Source organism: Erpetoichthys calabaricus, chromosome 11 (genome assembly GCF_900747795.2).
Source record: "Erpetoichthys calabaricus chromosome 11, fErpCal1.3, whole genome shotgun sequence".
NCBI classification, from domain to species: domain Eukaryota; kingdom Metazoa; phylum Chordata; class Cladistia; order Polypteriformes; family Polypteridae; genus Erpetoichthys; species Erpetoichthys calabaricus.
The window spans coordinates 15,195,353-15,212,724 of NC_041404.2; the positions used below are offsets into that span (position 1 = coordinate 15,195,353).

The 17,372-nt window shown below is 36.2% G+C and overlaps 1 protein-coding gene across 4 annotated transcripts in view; it reads right to left on the reverse strand.

Annotated features, from left to right (window-relative positions):
* The window catches only part of sh3pxd2b (SH3 and PX domains 2B), a 146,292-nt gene that overhangs the window by 34,131 nt on the left and 94,789 nt on the right, over nucleotides 1-17,372 (reverse strand). For 2 of the 4 annotated variants that reach the window (XM_051933345.1, XM_051933348.1), the window contains exons 6-7: nucleotides 8,973-8,998; nucleotides 5,796-5,831 (exon numbers count right to left, since the gene is read on the reverse strand). In XM_051933345.1, coding sequence (XP_051789305.1) covers nucleotides 5,796-5,831; nucleotides 8,973-8,998 — 62 coding nt within the window. The remainder of the gene's footprint in view (nucleotides 1-5,795; nucleotides 5,832-8,972; nucleotides 8,999-17,372) is intronic. The other 2 variants (XM_051933346.1, XM_051933349.1) reach the window with 1 other exon arrangement.

A 17,372-nucleotide genomic window follows, 5' to 3' on the forward strand; every position in this document is an offset into this window, starting at 1 on the left:
TTTCACACCACTGTATATAAGGGTACGTTGCTTGCCCTGTTCAAGTCTTTATGAAATTGCCAGGAAGATACACACTGGTTATGATGGTTTATTTTATTTTAACTGTTGTAATTAAATAATACTTCTCTCTTCCCCCTATAATCTCCAAGTCATTTAGTACTTCATTAAAATTCCCTGTACATACTAGAGCGTGTTTGGTAAGAGTATTTTCTATTTCCTTTCTTCACCATTACTTTTCTGTTAAAGCCTTGCAGAAGCCTTTTAGGGCTGAATTTGACATATTCAGGGATATTACTCCCCAATTGTGGTTACCATTATAAACAATTTGCCACACTTTAGTGTATCCTCCTTCTTGTGTTTTGAAACATAGTATTGTTGATTACTAGGTGTCAAAAACCTTTATCACTTACTTTATTTATGGTTATTATCTTTGTAGTTTATTTATTATACACCCTATTTGTCACTGGAAATGTATACAGATAGGGTCTGCAGAAGGATGCTCCTGCTCTGTGATGTCACTTGATGTTACTGGGCAGCAAAATGCAGAAAATAAGCTGGAGTGAACACCACAGGCAGATGATACATCTAATCCCTGATATGATTAGTTTAGAACAGCGCTTCAAGAAAAGATGGGGACTAATTATCAGGTGCATTTGATACTGCCACTGCTGTACTTTGTCACAGAACCCCTGCTGGATTCTTGCCTACCTTTAGTCACGTTAACACCTCTTTTCTGCTTGCCAAGTTTTTGACAGGAAGACAACTTGTCATAACATAGAATATGTATCACCATTTCATTATGGACAGGACTTTTAAATTATATTAAGTTATTAATTGGTTCTATATGAGTGTTTCAGCATGTCTATGTGAGTGAGTGTGTCCTATGATGGAGTTGAATTTTGCCCAGTTCCTAACCTTGCACTTGATGTCATTGAAATATCCTCCAAATAGAAATGTTTTACATACGGTACTTGATAAGGTTTAACTCACTGCTGTCATTAATGAGCTACATCACGTAGACTGAATATGTCCATGCAAACTGTAAAGCAGCTTACAGAATAAAAATACGACTGACATAAATAACAATTTTTTTTTTCCTGGTAAAATAGGACTAGGAGTAACATATCAAATATTAGTATAATGCATACAAAACAGTGACAACCACATATGCTGGATATAGTACAGAGAACTGACAGATGTACAAGATTCAGCACAAGTCAAATTGTCATCCTCACTGCTTTAATTTCACAGTATTTTGCTCTTGTTTTTTAAAATGACAGAAACTTTAAGCAGTTAAAAATAAGGTGTAAATTAAATGCAACAACTAGCCTAGAGAAAAGTATGTAAGTAATAAAGAAAAGCTTTCAAATTATTTAAGAAATGTGGCATATCATTATGAGTAGTCATAAAAACATTTATATGCCCTCAGGAAAAGCAGAGATTAAAGAGAGAAAATCTATTTTCATCAAAATTGACACTTAGGAGGCACAGCACTGTTATTAACTAAAGTGGTAAACTGCTAAAAATGAATCTGAAGCGCCAGGTAGAAAAAAAGATAATTTGTCTCCAACTTACTCAAAAACAGGGAGGAAACCATCTAGAATTTTATAAATATGTCATTTAAACATGAAATGCTAGCAACCAGAAGTTATGACTTTGAAATTCACTGTCTTGTGGAAAAATATTAAAATGAGCAATTTTACATATCGAGTTGTACTTACCAACTCCATTTCGCTTAGCTGAGCATATATTACACTTCTTGTGAAAGAGATGACTATCACCTTGGTACATAAAATAACACTTCAAAGAATAATACCTCAAATAACTAGAAATGTATTAAATATTTCAAGAGAAATTATCTTATGAGTATCTGCAAGTGATTCATTCCTCACATGTGAATCAAACTCCTTCCCTGGGGCTTATCGCCTGTTTAACGAATAAACCAATTCAAAACAATGGCCAAACAGTGTTTGGAAAACAAAAACAAACAAAGAGATCAGAACAAAGGAAGAGAAAATAAGCTAGAAGTAATCATGGATATTTTCAAAGGGCTAAAGATTCAACAGATTATGGAAAACCTATCTAGTATGGAAGTCTTATATTGACTCCTGTATTAGATACTTATAACTAAATTTTGACTAACCAGAATGTAAAAACTTAAAACTATTATCAGATTTTTATATAGCAATATGGTTTTTATTTTTATATAGCTATATGGTTGCGAGACATGGATGCTATCCAGTGACTGGAGACTGGTACTGTGTCTCTCCGGAAAATCCTTGGGTACTGTTGGTTTGACATTGTGTCGAATGAGTGGTTGCTCATGGAGTCCCGAATGAGGTTCATTACCTGCATTGTGAGGGAGCGTCAGTTATGGCACTACGGCCAAGTGGCGCATTACCCCTGAGGGTGATCCAGCTCGTAAGATCCTCATTGTTGGGGACCCGAGTGGCTGGACCAGACCAAGGGGTCGCCCATGTAACACCTGGCTGTGGCAGATATAGGGTCATTTCCGGAGGGTGGGACTGGACCGCATGTCTGCCTGGGGGTTTGCCAACCAGATCCCAAGCTATTTCGTCATGTGGTGGGTGCAGCAACGCACTGTACCAGTGCATGCTCCCCAACTTGACTTGGCTTGACTTGATCAGATTTTTATAAGTATTATCAAAGTATATGTTTTTAAATGATGTAAATGTTTCTAATAACATCTTTTATGGAATCTGTTGTCTCTGTTTGGTTTTTGTTCTTGTATATGTTAATGCAAATTATTATGTACTTTTTTTATATTGAATGTGCCATAGAAGTCAGTAGAAAAATTCTCCATGTTTTGAATCTGTAATTACAGAATTTCTAATTTTTTTTAAATAGTAAAAAATATATTTGACATACTTACGGTATCTAAATGTCATTTTTACAGAATGTGACCATGACTGATCAAGGCAAAGAATTAAAAAGTATGAATTAGTATTAGCCACCCTAATTCAGGATGTTCACAAGAAATGTAATGATTTACCTTATGAGGTAGAAGTACAAAATAAACATGAATACCTGCGTCAAATATATGAAATATTAAAATGTGTGCTTTAATTTAAATATTCTCAATTGTAATAGAAATTTGTAATTTGGGGCAGCACTGTGGCGCAGTCGTAGCGCTGCTGCCTTGCAGTTAAGAGGCCTGGGTTCGCTTCCGGGGTCCTCCCTGCGTGGAGTTTGCATGTTCTCCCCGTGTTTGCGTGGGTTTCCTCCGGGTGCTCCGGTTTCCTCCCACAGTCCAAAGACATGCAGGTTAAGTGCATTGGCGATCCTAAATTGGCCCTAGTGTGTGCTTGGTGTGTGAGTGTCCTGCAGTGGGCTGGCGCCCTGCCCAGGGTTTGTTTCCTGCCTTGCACCCTGTGTTGGCTGGGATTGGCTCCAGCAGACCCCTGTGACCCTGTAGTTAGGATATAGCGGGTTGGATAATGGATGGATGGATTTGTAATTTTCCCCCCTCATAGTGGTCCATGGATGGCTTGTATTATTCATAATCACTGAGCTTGACAAAATGATATTCCACATGCTTATGTTTGAAATTTGTCATTTTTAACCTTCTGGTAAACAGCTTATAGAGGGCTAGGACTATCAACCTCAAAACGGCATAAAGCAGCACTACAAATGCTGGCTGGACCCCTGGGTTTGACTGAAGTGGCATGCACACTTTCATGTCCTCAGATCATTTTTGGTGAAAAGATTTGGTGAATCTTTTTCATAAGGGAGTAATTCCCTGCAAAAAATATGATGCAATTATGGCCTAAAAATGAGGTTTGTTTGGGTCTAGATGGACAAAAATGGAGGGGACTGCAAAAAGCTTGATGTCTTGGCAAAACTAGACATCAAGACAAATCACACAGTATATCATCTGTAGGGGGTTTTCTCATACCAGTGTGCCAGGAGGATCCAGACAAAAAAGACTGAAGTGATTCCTAAGCATTCATAAGTAATTCTTATAAACAACATATTAAAATGGCTTGCCTTGAAAGGGAGACTACCAACATGAAGCTCACTTTAAAACACTAAGCGCAATTAAAAATATATATATACTGTATATACAGAGGCCAATATGGTGGTGTGCAGTAAAGAGTGCTGCTTCATCACAGCTGCAGAATTATTTGACTAAATCTAGCATAGTTGCTGTCTTTTTGGATGTTGCAGATTCACCCATGTTTGTGATTTTTTTTCCTCTTAGTATTTAGATTTTTCATCCATATCCAAAAATATGTCTTAGGTTAATTCCAGACATTCGGTTTGACCAGTATAAGTGAATGTACCCTGTAATATACTGGCACTATCCTGAACTGAATTAAGTGGGCTTGATGATGGATGGAGGAATGGGATATAGGGCGTTGTGCAATTATAGTTAAGTTCACTTTTTGGATCTTTATTAATTTCATTCTTTTCTGAAAATGTAGACAATAACACACAATTGTTGCAAGCACAGTGGTGCTTAAGATTCTGGTATTGACATTTATTTTAACTTGTCTTCTTTTTGTTTCCATTTTCACCGTGTAGGTGTGAACCATATATTTATATATGTCATTCTGATATATGTCATGCTAACTTCAAAATGAAGAAGTGCATTTCTTGTTTAGCAGAAATTCATGAACATATAATCATGGATACTGGGTGAATACATGGATACTGGGTGGAAGTGTGGTGCAGTTTTTAGCAATGCTGGCTCACAGTCCCAGAGTCTTTTGTCTGAATGCCAGTCCATGTAGTCTGTGTGGAGTTTTGCTTGTTTTTGCTTATGTCTTCCAAGAGGTTTTTTTGTATAATCCTGTCTCCATAAAGCAAAATAGCAATATACATATTATGTTAACTGGTTACTCTAAATTTTTACTATGTGGGTGTTTGTGTGAGTGTACCATACAATGGAACTTTATCCAGGGTTAATTTATGTCTTGTGCCAAATGCTGCTGAGATGTGCAACAGCTCCCTTCAAACCTGAAGTGGATAAACAGATGTGATAATACATAGATAATTATGGATACAACCAAATTTCAATTACATATAGCTTCTGTTAATCCCAAATAAGTTATTTAAAGGCAAGGTCACAAACATCCATCTAAACATTTGACAAATGAAGTATAGAAACTGAAACAGTGTATATTGTATAGTTCTTTAACGGGAAGTGGTAAGAAAGAAAAGACAGAAGAAAGTAAAGAACAGCAAAAAAAATATGAAATAGAGACAGAGTTCTGGACTCCCATCTTCTACTTAAAGTCTGAAGGACATCAAAATGCACAACAAAGAAAAGTCAGTCAGTCAGTCATTATCCAACCCGTTGTTTCTTAAAAAAAGTCTAAAATAGAGCAAACTATATTTAGCTCAACTTCATACAAATCACAATCATCAAAAATGTGAAAAAACATAATGCAACACAGAAAACATAAAATGGCAAATTACTGTATGAAATGAACAGTCGTCATATTAAAAGAAGAGAGGTCAAACTTCCCCAAAAGCCAAGATCATTAGAAGTGATTTTGGAGCTGTCCTAAAAATCTTGTCAGGGTGCAATACTTATACTGGCCATGCAATGACACCACACCAGAGTGAAGGAGCAGCAAAGTAGACCCAGTCCATTTTCTAGTCAGCAAGTTTGTGGGGGAGTGATCGTGGGGGAATGTATCATTTTATTTATTTATTTATTTGAGGTTCAAGTTCTAATTTTACTATAGGCCAAATCAGATTGATTAAGCAAAAATCGGTTGCGCAGAAAAAAGAAAATGAGAGCAGGGCCAAGCAAGTGGTAGTACTACCTCTCTTTAGGAAAGATGACGCTCTCTGGACAAACCCTAATAAAGGAAAATGAATGAAAGCAGGTATAAGGAAAAGTAACATGATGCAAGTCAAATGAAGTTTTTTGACAAAGAAATTGAAGCAAATATAAGTTAAAGATGATTTCATATAAATTGCAGTTTCTAAGATTAGCAATTATTCTTTTTCTAATGTCATGGATATTTATTGAATATATCCAATTAAACTCTGGGGTCTTGCTTTTTAATTGAAGTTAAATACCACCAGACTTACCTGTTTAAATACGTTAAAGGTGAGTAAATATTAACTGTTGTTGGATTTTGTTTCCTTTATAGAATTAACTAGGAATTACAGTGGTGGAAATTGGATTCTTTCAAATAAGTCCTCACACTTAATCATAATTGTGGATATTTCTTGACTGACATAGATTTCAATGCCAATAAATTGTGCATTTTCATGTAAGTTCAAGCTTGATAAAAGTAAACAGTAAAAAAAAAAACTGATTTCAATTAATCAGTGTAAACTAGCATTACAGGTAAGCCCTGATATTACTGTATATACAGTAATTTACTATGATATTACTTTTATACAGTAATTTAATTTGACCAAAGCCATGCCTATGAAGAAGGAATACTTATATATTTTGTTAGTGAACTGTAAATCTGATATAAAAATATATATCCATCTCAGTAACAATACTCATTCATTATTTTTTAAATACATTACAGTTCCAGAGACCTAAAAATAGTTAGTGAATAGTGAAATAGTGAATAGTTAGGGGGCAGTTATGAATTGCATATATTATTAGATTTTTTTCTTTAATTTTTTTGTAGTAGTCCTGTGAAGGAGTTTTAAAATATGCCAACCAACAGTTGGTTGCGCACAGATTTCTAAACTGATTTTGTAAACTATTGTATGTTTACGTTAGATTTTTGTTATTTTCTTATACTGTAGATAACGATGCGTTATATGTGATGATTTGTGTTGGTTTATTGCTTTTCAGTAATTTCAGTAATCAGTACCTTTAAACATTCATATCACAGTGGTATTGTTTGTTTTAAGGGAAAATCCTTGAGAAAACAGGTAGAGAGCAAAGCATATGAATCTATGATATGTGAGAACAGATTTTAAAATTCCCTTTTTTGTGATACTTTGAGTTCTTCTCTTGTATTTGATTTCTGTGGTATTAAGCAAGGCATCTGTCTTTAAAGAATATCACTGGTGGTTTTCTCATGGTGTTTTCACACAAGGATTCAGGTAATGGGCAAATAGAAAAATGAGTAAGGAGTATATCAGGTAAGCTAATTTGTGTTTTTTATTAACTAAGTTGAAGTTAAAAATTTTAATACATTCTGTTTAACCATGGCGTTGGAGAGTGGCAAATTTGGTTGCATATTTGTTGGACATGCAAGTAAGAATTTCATTGTACTCTGATAATACTACCACTAATATGTCTACTAAGTGTCTTGAGCATGGGAAAGGCGCCATATAAATAACATTTATTATTATTATAACTACTACTACAAATGTGCAACCTGTGCAGGACCTACTTAGCAAATTGAATGCAGATTAGAGGGCCTTTTATAAAGTCCATGTACGTGAACATTTTAAAAAGAAAAAGATCCTTACTAGCTGTTACATCTGTAATTACATAAAATGAACAAGTGAGAGAATATTTGGGAAGTTTACAGAGCTGAATATTGCCTATTGACAAACATTAAAAGTAACTTTAAGACTGAAAATGCTAAAATGTGTTGCTTTTTGTTTATAACCACTCAATATACTATTTAAAATCACACTGAAAATAAGTTGATGGAAGCACTTATTTATTTCTGTATATTAGCAGCATTCCTGACAGACCTCTTGCTGTCAGCTCAATGTTCTTAGACCTTCACCATAAGTATAATCAGAAGCATAAGCGACAGGCTGTTCACTGGCCCCAAAAAGAGTGAAGAAAGACTCACAACTTGGCTCACCTGTGAGTTTGCTCGCCCTTGCTACCTGTCTCACACTTCTTGTCTACAGTGCAGCTCTGAAAAGAGGGACAGTCGACCCAAACCACTAGCCATGCTGTCTCTAGTAAAGTGAAACACTAGTAGTAGCAGTAGTTTTGTTAAATGTACAGAGTAAGGCGAAATTCTATATTTGCATATCTAAACATCATGTATTACAGAGTATACTCAAATACATACAGTAATTTCATTTTAGTACTGTAATTGCTTACATTAGAACCCACAGTATTTAGGTAAGAGGTGAATATTAAGGATTTGGTCTGCATGTTCAGAGTACAATATTTTAAAATCAAGAGATAATTTTCTTTAAATGTACAAAGATAAAATAAGCACCAGAGTTGTTGTAATAGGTAGACATTTCCACATGAACATAAAGACCAGTTGCATGTTAAATGAATTTTGATCAGATACAGTGGTAAATCTAATTTACTTAGTGTATATAAAGTACAAAAAATATTTTTTTTGAACATGCATTCTTCTACTTTTAGGACAGCATGATGGTGTAGTGTGTAGGGCTGTTGTAGGGTTCAGTTTCTTGATTATCTGTGTTTGTACACTCTCGGCAATTGTATTCCTCTTGAATCCCAAAGAAACCAATGTTTGATTCATTGGTGATTAGCAAGGCAGGCAATCATGAATTGTTTAAGATGGGTGAGAATGGGTGAGATGGGTGAATTTTATTACATTTACACATAACATGAAAATTTATACAAAAGTAATCTTATACTATACATAAAAGGTATATGTGTTTCAAATTAAAGCTTAACTTAATATGCTGCTTTATATAACATCCATATTTGCCCAGATATTTATAATAAAGGCAAAAATGTCAAAGGAAAAAATCTGTAAAATCAGTCATTTTATAGTCTAAATATATGCACATCCCCTACAGTTATACACCAATACACCATACAAAAATACCTGTCACTGGTTTGGCTTTATAGGCGTACTAAGCCATTCCTTTTTTTTCATAGCATTCACAAATAGAAGTACACAAATGTTGAAAACAACACTTTCACCTAATTAAAAAAGTATTCAAAAAAAGACTTCATTAAAGAAATATATATACTTATTTTGCAAACAAGACTATCATAATGGAAAAGAAAAGAAGGGACAGGAGAAAAAGATGTACATATTGTGTGAAAAAGTGAAAAAATACACACTTACCAGACTTCTTTTTTCCAATTGGTTCACTAGAAAAAAAGACAAAAGAATGGCATTATCAGAGACTGGTCCTACAGTGTCTCTTTGGAGCAGGTAACATAAACTTGATAAGTCTCACTCAGCTACGGCAACAGGAATATTTTTACACACTTTTTTTTAAAACTCTTTATAAACTACTCTCTCCTCTTAACAGGAATATCTATGGCATATTAACATTAACAACTTTAACCTACAAATGCACAGGTTCCTCATTTAATTATAGAAGTCTACTTTTATCTTCACTGGAAGATCATCTGATCACTTTGTAAATATCATATTTTTTGCATCCTACTCTTAATGTTAAAAATGTGAACTAAGTATATTAGTAGTAACAGGAACTCATCTTTTCAGACAAAAATCAAGCTAAGAAAATGTATATTGTCTCGTAGTATCATAAAGCTTATGTGACAATACATAAAACTCCCCTTGCTCATCTTATATTACTCTGCATATCCCTTAATAGAGTAAATATGCTTTCATTGCCTACATACAGCTCTTTTCACTCACCACCCCTGTTGCCCACTCAACCATAATCAAGAAGGTGAAAGAAACCCTGTTAGTTTCCAGAGCATGGGTGGGCAAAGTACATCTAATGGGCTACATCCAGTTGGTGGCACAGGAATGAAGGGTCTATGGTCTTCTCATAGAAATATGGTCCATGTTTGGTGTTCTTAACAAAATGGAGCTTCAGTTTGCTGGTGTGACTATAACATGTTGTCATGTGGTATCATCCAAAAAGATAACACAAATACAGATAGTCTGCAGTGCTGAAGTGTGAATGTTTTTAGCTTCTTGCATGTGTGTTTTTTAAGAATTTGACTTTGCATGTGGCTGATTTTGCAATTGATTTGTTGGCAGCGCTATACACCCCCACCCCTCCCAGAGGAGAAGCTTCAGGTGTGACTCTGGGTCTTATACACAAATCAATATAAAGGGCGCCTTTCTCAAATGTAAAACAAGGCAACTAAAAAGAGAACAGTTTTCCAGTAGCAGATCAACAGAAATGGGTTATTCCTGTTCTTTCAAATCATGTGTTTCATGAGACAAAAGTAAAATGTGCCTACCAGCAACAGCATCCTCACCATGCCTTCAGGCACTTTGAGTATTTTTCAGATACTTCATCACCGAGTCAGAAGAGAAAGATAATTAATGGCTTTCCAAGTGAGTTCATTTCCATTTTGGTATAGTGCTTTTAATTTTATCCTTTTCTCTACTCTTCAAACTTTACAATAATTTGAGCCAACTGCAACAACAAAAACCTGTTCATTCTCCCAATTTTAAAGGCCAGTGTTCAGACAGAAGTCAGGACTTTGACACATACACTGCTCAGGTTGCCATCCTTCATTGTGAATTTCAATCTCACTTTCAGGATTGGCAAGACAGATTTTGCGATTTTTAATTTTTTTAACATCTCCTTTAGTTGTTAATGTGGACAATGTTCTAGAAGTAACACAGTTTATGTGCTTGATTTCCACAGATACTACATGACTACGGATTTGTTTCCAAGACTTTTCAAGTCTGCTGTAGCATTAATTCGTAGCACATATAGTTGCGAACAGTTCTTTTAAAAAGTGAAAATTACTACAAACAAGAATAGAAACTTAACAGCAAATACACATTATTTTTACATTTTTTGGCATTAACATGAGGTAGATTGCCTGGGTATATAGACATATAGGGCAGAGTGGTGTCTCTGAGGCTAAGGATCTCCGCTGGTGTCCAGAAGGTTGCCGGTTCGAATCCCCGTCACTGCCAAAAGAGATCCTACTCTGCTGGGCCCTTGAGCAAGACCCTTAACCTGTAATTGCTCCAGGGGTGCTGTACAATGGCTGACCCTGTGCTCTGACCCCAAGGGGTATGCGAAAACTAACAAATTCCTAATACAAGAAATTGTATAAGGCGAAATAAAAATAAATAAATAAAGGTATTATTTTGCCCATTGTAAGAGTTACTATTGACAATTTGGCATGCCACCAAAGGTTTGCCCACCTTTGCTCTAGAGGCAAATGAGAACTACTCCTGTTCAAGCGAACATTAAGGCTTTTGACTACAACTGTAAATATTGTAACAACATCACTTCACACATAAAAAATTCAAGTCAATGGGACATAAGAATGAAGAAATATTAATTGTATGCATAAAAGACATTTGCTCCCAATTCTTGTGGATTTCCCTTGAAAACCACGAGACATGCTGCAGAAAGCAAAGTAATATAATATTAAAATGAAAGATCAGTCATAATAATTAAATCTTAAAACTATAGACAACATTACACAGATGTAAAGCTAAACACTGCTCATTCTGCATTAACATTCTTGCACAAACTTGCCAAGATTTCACTGAATCACAGCAATTCATCTTAGTATAAACACTTAAATCACTCAAAGACCCAAATTAGACTCCTCTGTTGACATAACTCACATGTTTCTTGCATGTGACAGAAAAGTTGATTACTTAGAGAAAACCTACAAGGACATGACGAGAAGATTCAGACTCCTACCAGGACAGCTGCAGATACAAGGCAGGAACAAATCCAGGGCAGGGAGCCAGTCTATTATAGGACACGTTAGAATATTAGACTAGTCTAGATGAGAACAGGCCACTCAGCCCAACAAAGCTTGCCAGTCCTATCCACTTCATGCTTCTAAAAGTCAAGTTTTGAAAGTTCCTAAAGTCTTACAGTGTACTATGCTACCTGGTAGCTTATTCCAAGTGTCTATGGTTCTCTGTGTAAAAAAAAAAAAAAAAACTCCTAATGTTTGTGTGAAATTTACCCTTAACATGTTTCCAACTGTGTCCCCATGTTCTTGATGAACTCAATTTAAAATAATAGTCTTGATACACAGTACTAATTCCCTTCATACTTTTAAACACTTCAATCATGTCACCTCTTAAACTTCTTTTGCTTAAACTGTAAAGGCTCAGCTCTTTTAGTCTTTCTTCATAATTCATCCCCTTTAGCCCTGGAATCAGCCTAGTTGCTCTTCTCTGGACCTTTTTTAGCGCTGCTATGTGCTTTTTGTAGCCTGGAGAACAAAACTACACACAGAGCTCCAGATGAGGCCTCACCAGTGTGTTATAAAGCTTGAGAATAACCTCCTTGGACTTGTACTCCACACATCGTGCTTTATAATCTAACATTCTGTTTGCCTTCTTAATGGCTTCTGAACACTGTCGGGAAGTTTATAGTGCAGAGTCCATTACGACTCCAAAATCCTTCTCATAAGGTATACTCTCAATTTTCAGACCTCACATTGTGTATTAAAAACCTAACATTTTACTTCCTTTGTGTAATACTTAATATTTACTGACATTAAATTTCATCTGCCACAAATCTGCCCAAGCCTGTATGCAGTCCAAGTCCACCTGTAATGATTTAATGGATTACAAATTATCTGCCAATCCAACTATTTTGGTATCATCTGCAAACTTAACCACCATGTTACTTATATTCCTATCTAAATCATTTATATTTTTAAAAAATAGCAGCATCCCTAGCACTGACCCCTGTGGAACACCACTGTTTAATATCAGCCAAGTCTGATAAGGTTCCTCACACCACCTGTCTATTTATTACACAATCATAAATACATCAAATCACTCAAAAGGCCAATTGAGGGTCCCAGATGAACCTATAATGCACATCTTTGCAAAGTAAGAGGCAACTGGATTGCCTACAGGAAGAACCCCCATGGTCCATCACAGGTACTGAAAACATTGCAAAAAAAAAAAAAAAAAAACCTTAAGGGTGAATTTGTGCCTTTCAAATGCTGTTTGCCATATACTAAATAAAAACATTAATTTTCACCAACAACCTTTTTGTGGCCAATTAACCTTAGCTGCTTTCTTTTCATTTAAATTATTATTTATACTCATTCTTCTTCTGGCATTGTAAATACCCTTGTGTCTGTACACTTCAAAAATCTAAAATAAAACATTCCAACCACAGTAAATTCTAATAAAAAGCTACTCCAAGAACATTGAACTATAGATGGTGTGACACATTTGGGACCATTTGTAATTGTCTTTCCTGCAGTTTTTGGCTACCCTCTAAAAGAATCATTATACTGAAATGTAGGGATCACTACCGTAACCAAGCTCATACTTGTTCATTATGAACTATTCATGAGCCTAATGGCTGGTGTTTCCCTCCTTCCATAAATGGTGTGACAGAGCAATAGGGACACTACCCAAGCTCCAGTACTGTCTGGCAGGCCTGTAACAATCTTGATCGCTATGAGAGATCTAGCCTTCTGCCAGAGGGTTGTGTGCTGTGTGTTGACACTGATTCATAGTGAGTATTACAGCATTTGTGTTGAATTAACTGGGTAGGATTATTTACAGTATATCATTCATTATTCTCATAAAACCAAATCACACACTCACTCAGTATTCTGGAGCCTGGCAATTTATATAGAGGAGCAGTTGCAGACATGTAATATGTTATTTTGTGATGTCTGTTAATGTTTAGTAATTCATTGACTACACATGTGCACTTTAGCCTGTGGCCTTCTTTACAAACACACTTACTTATTCAATTAGATTTTTGTGGTGCAAGCCTCTTCTTAATCATCTGTGGATGCATACTCTACACACCTTATATAACCAAGAACCGTCAGCTCTGAAAGAGATGCCAGTCTACCAGAGTGCACATTCACTTATGCCAGTCCAGCTTCGATTTGACAACTACTTCAACTTGCATCTTAGGAATTCTAAAAGGTAACTGGGGTACCTAGAAATAAAGCCATGTGGATATGGAGAAGATGCCAATCACCAGGCACACGCTTTGAACATGTGTGCCACTACCTGAAGAAAATAATATTGAGGATAGTTTTTAAAGCCAAATCTAAAACTTACTGCCATAAAGTTACTTTACTCTTCTGACATAGTCTGGCTGCAGACCTCTAATGGTAGATCCCATCAAAGATTAAAAATGTTTTGTTTAATGGGTCCCAAAGCTAAAACTATGGTCTAGTGGATAAATGTATGTTTTGTATGTAAAGGCAGATATATATACTGAGCATAAACAAATACATAAAGTGTAGCTGCATTTTCTAATAAAGCCTAATATCATAAATTAATGGGTATACAGCTTCAATAAAAAAGGCAGTTTACTCTTTTTAAATTTACTGTAGAGGAAATCTCTTTTTTTGTGACACATGATTAAGAAAAGATCGACAGATGCCTCTAAGAAACTTAGTAACAGAAATCAACAGAGTTTGTCAGATACTCCATTTGCAGATGCCTCTGAGGCAACACCAGCATAGGACCCTCACATCATCTCGCAAAATAATTACAGTATATTTAACATATGAGTACTTTAAGTGCAATCACAGACTGGTCTGCCACTGGAGGTCAGCAGCCAGACCCTTCTGTTTTCTTCTCTGAAAGTAAAGCAAATGAAACTCATTCCCCAATGTAATGTTTCTTTGTGTCTCCTATAAGGTAGGTACTGCAGTTCTATTCTTTAGTTTTGTATAGCTTTTCCATAGGTTGTAAAGGTTTACTTTAGATGCTTTGCAAAGGACTTGTACCCTGTTTCAGGCTGGTTACCACCACTCACCCAGAGCAGCTGGAATAAACTCTTAAATCAATTTTTGTTTCTTGGCAAATTGCCACCGGTTGGTCAGGATTATGTATTGTAGTATGTGAATTGATCCATAGTTTCACTTCTATCAGTATTTACTGTGTTACAAGTTGGAAATTTGTTTTACACAACAAGGAGGTTACACTTGCCACCTGTATTTTCTAACTGCGTTAACACCGGCCAAACGTGTGTGTGTGTGTGGGAGTGTGTGTGTGTGTGTATTTTTGATTGGAAATCAGACAATGGCCAAAGTAGACTGGCAGCTTTGATCTTCACTGACCTGCCTCCCCAAACACTGTCCTAATTTTGGGCTTTCATCACACCCCCATTCTGAATTTCACAGACAACCTACAACACTGGAAACACCCAAGCATGAATTCTTCAGTATATAAACGTAAACCACTGCTCCATTTACCAAAGAATGATATATAATCTGGATAACTGCATTCACATGAGGCTTTCTGCAAGTCACAGGTCAGTTTTACTTATATTTAACCTCAGAATCAACAAAGGACAGGAGATGAACTATTGACTGTATAAATAAACCTTGCAGGTCACATCACAAACAGACACCACTTGGCAAACAAAAAACTGCCTGCCTGATAGATAACTACTTTTACTCATTTATCTCATCAGTTTCAATATACTGTATTTTTCAGTACACACTGATTGCATTACAGGGTCACAAAAATGGTGTCCAGCTTCCCATGCTTCAATTCTTTTTTTCTTTAATAGTGAAATAATTTCGAGAGTCACAGAGAGTCCAAGTGATGCTACTGAACACGCAGAAATTACACAATATAATAGTATTCCACCAAAATAATACATAAGTAAATATCCAACAGACACTTCAAGGTTACTGGTCACAATTCAGATACTCCTCAGTGTAAATCATCCCTTGACTCCATTCAGAACTGGTGCATTTTGGCTTCAGTTCAACCAGTTAATTAACAGGTTAACTTTTATTTTTAACTTTTTTCAAAATGTATTGTTTGTTATGGTTTCTTACTTCATTATGTACAATATATGCTATATCACCTGTGAGGACTACAGTGCATTGCAGTTGTGTTTATGGTTCATAGTTCACATTCTGTTGTATCCAGCCTTTTTTTTTACTGTGTGTTAAATCACTAATTCTTCTGTGGTATCTCTGCAGTGGACTGGCACCCCTGCCCAGGGTTTGTTTCTGACTAAAGCTTTAACTCTCTATGATCCAAATTGGATAAATGGGTATAATAAATAAGGTATGGATGATTCCATTATTGGGTAATATGGAGATGGAGCCATACTAGGTGCAAAACAAGAACCAATCATGGGTAGAATGATTGCCCATAGCAGGGCATGCATGCACTCACACATATTCAGACTCCCAAAGCTGCAGGTCAACCTGATAATTGACTTTATAAGCAGAAGGCTGCTAGTTCAATCCCTGTCTCTTGTGTGGTGCTAAAGAGGTCACTTAGCCTGCCTGCGCTCCAACTGTAACACACACATGCAAATATTTGTACTACAGATCTGTAATTGTAAAGCAACTGGGCATGAGAATGCAACTTTATAAATAGCAGTGTATGTTCTAAAATAATCTGCATGCACCTAGAAATAAACTAGAGTCCCCACAGAAAATCACATGGGCACAGGAAATATGTGCAGACTCCATAGAGACAGAAAACTTGGGAGCAGCACTAAATAATGTTCCAGCCAGTGTACAAACTTTCATGGTGTAGGACAAAACCCTAATGGACACGGAATGTGTGCAAAGTCTACATGCATGATGACTTAGCCTGAAATTCAATGCCCTCAAGGGGGAATTACCCCATTTTAATAGACAGATGAAGGCAGAAAAACATGGTAAACTGCGTAAGCATTCTAGGGAAATAGCAGAATTCAGTACAGCAGCCATTACCACCCTGAAACCTGAAAATACTAATGAGGTTAGGATAATACAAGAACATGAATTGGGTGCCCTCATGGGTGAAGATGGCATTGCCAGGTGAATTATGGACTCCCTTTTCTTTAGTTTTGAAATGCATAGCAGTTTTCCACTGTAACAATGGAGAACCCATCATTTACATGTCTAATTTAATCCTGATTTTTGCAGCACATTCAATGATACCATCTAAAACTGTACCCTGTCACTTCGGGGCTAATTACATTGACAATCTGACTTTTGTACCTGAATAGCTAAGCACCGTCCCTTAGAGTCACTACACTGGTCTCCTCCTGGATTCTTCAGGCTAAGGCCAACAAAGGCTACATAGGCCATTTACCCACCAAACACCTGTTGATGAACACCATTCTTTTAGACAAGGCCAACATGCATAAGCACAATACTACCAATACCACAGGCTTTAAGGGTAATTGAGGCCCCAGGTCATTCCACCATGCTAGGTTTACAATTTTAGAAAAGGCGAGCTTGGTCTGTCTAGTGCAGTTGTTGAGATAGCATTAAATAGCATTCTGATTGAGGGTACTGCTTTACAGTAGTTGATGATTGACAGTGACCCTTTGTGTTTACCCATTTAATGAACTACAGAACTTATGTGTTGACCAGATGTGCTAAATGTAAAAGTGAGGAGTCTTGCAACAGTGAACCCCAAAAAAACGAATATGCTGTATCTGTTTTTCTTCAGGAATCTTATTATTTGTATCAGCCACAATGTCATACAAGACTTGACAGCACCCAATAACCCAAGAGACATATGGCACACTATATTTTACTCCTTATAAAAGTTATAGGGGCAAGTCTAGATATTAGATTACAAGATGAAATGAAGGTA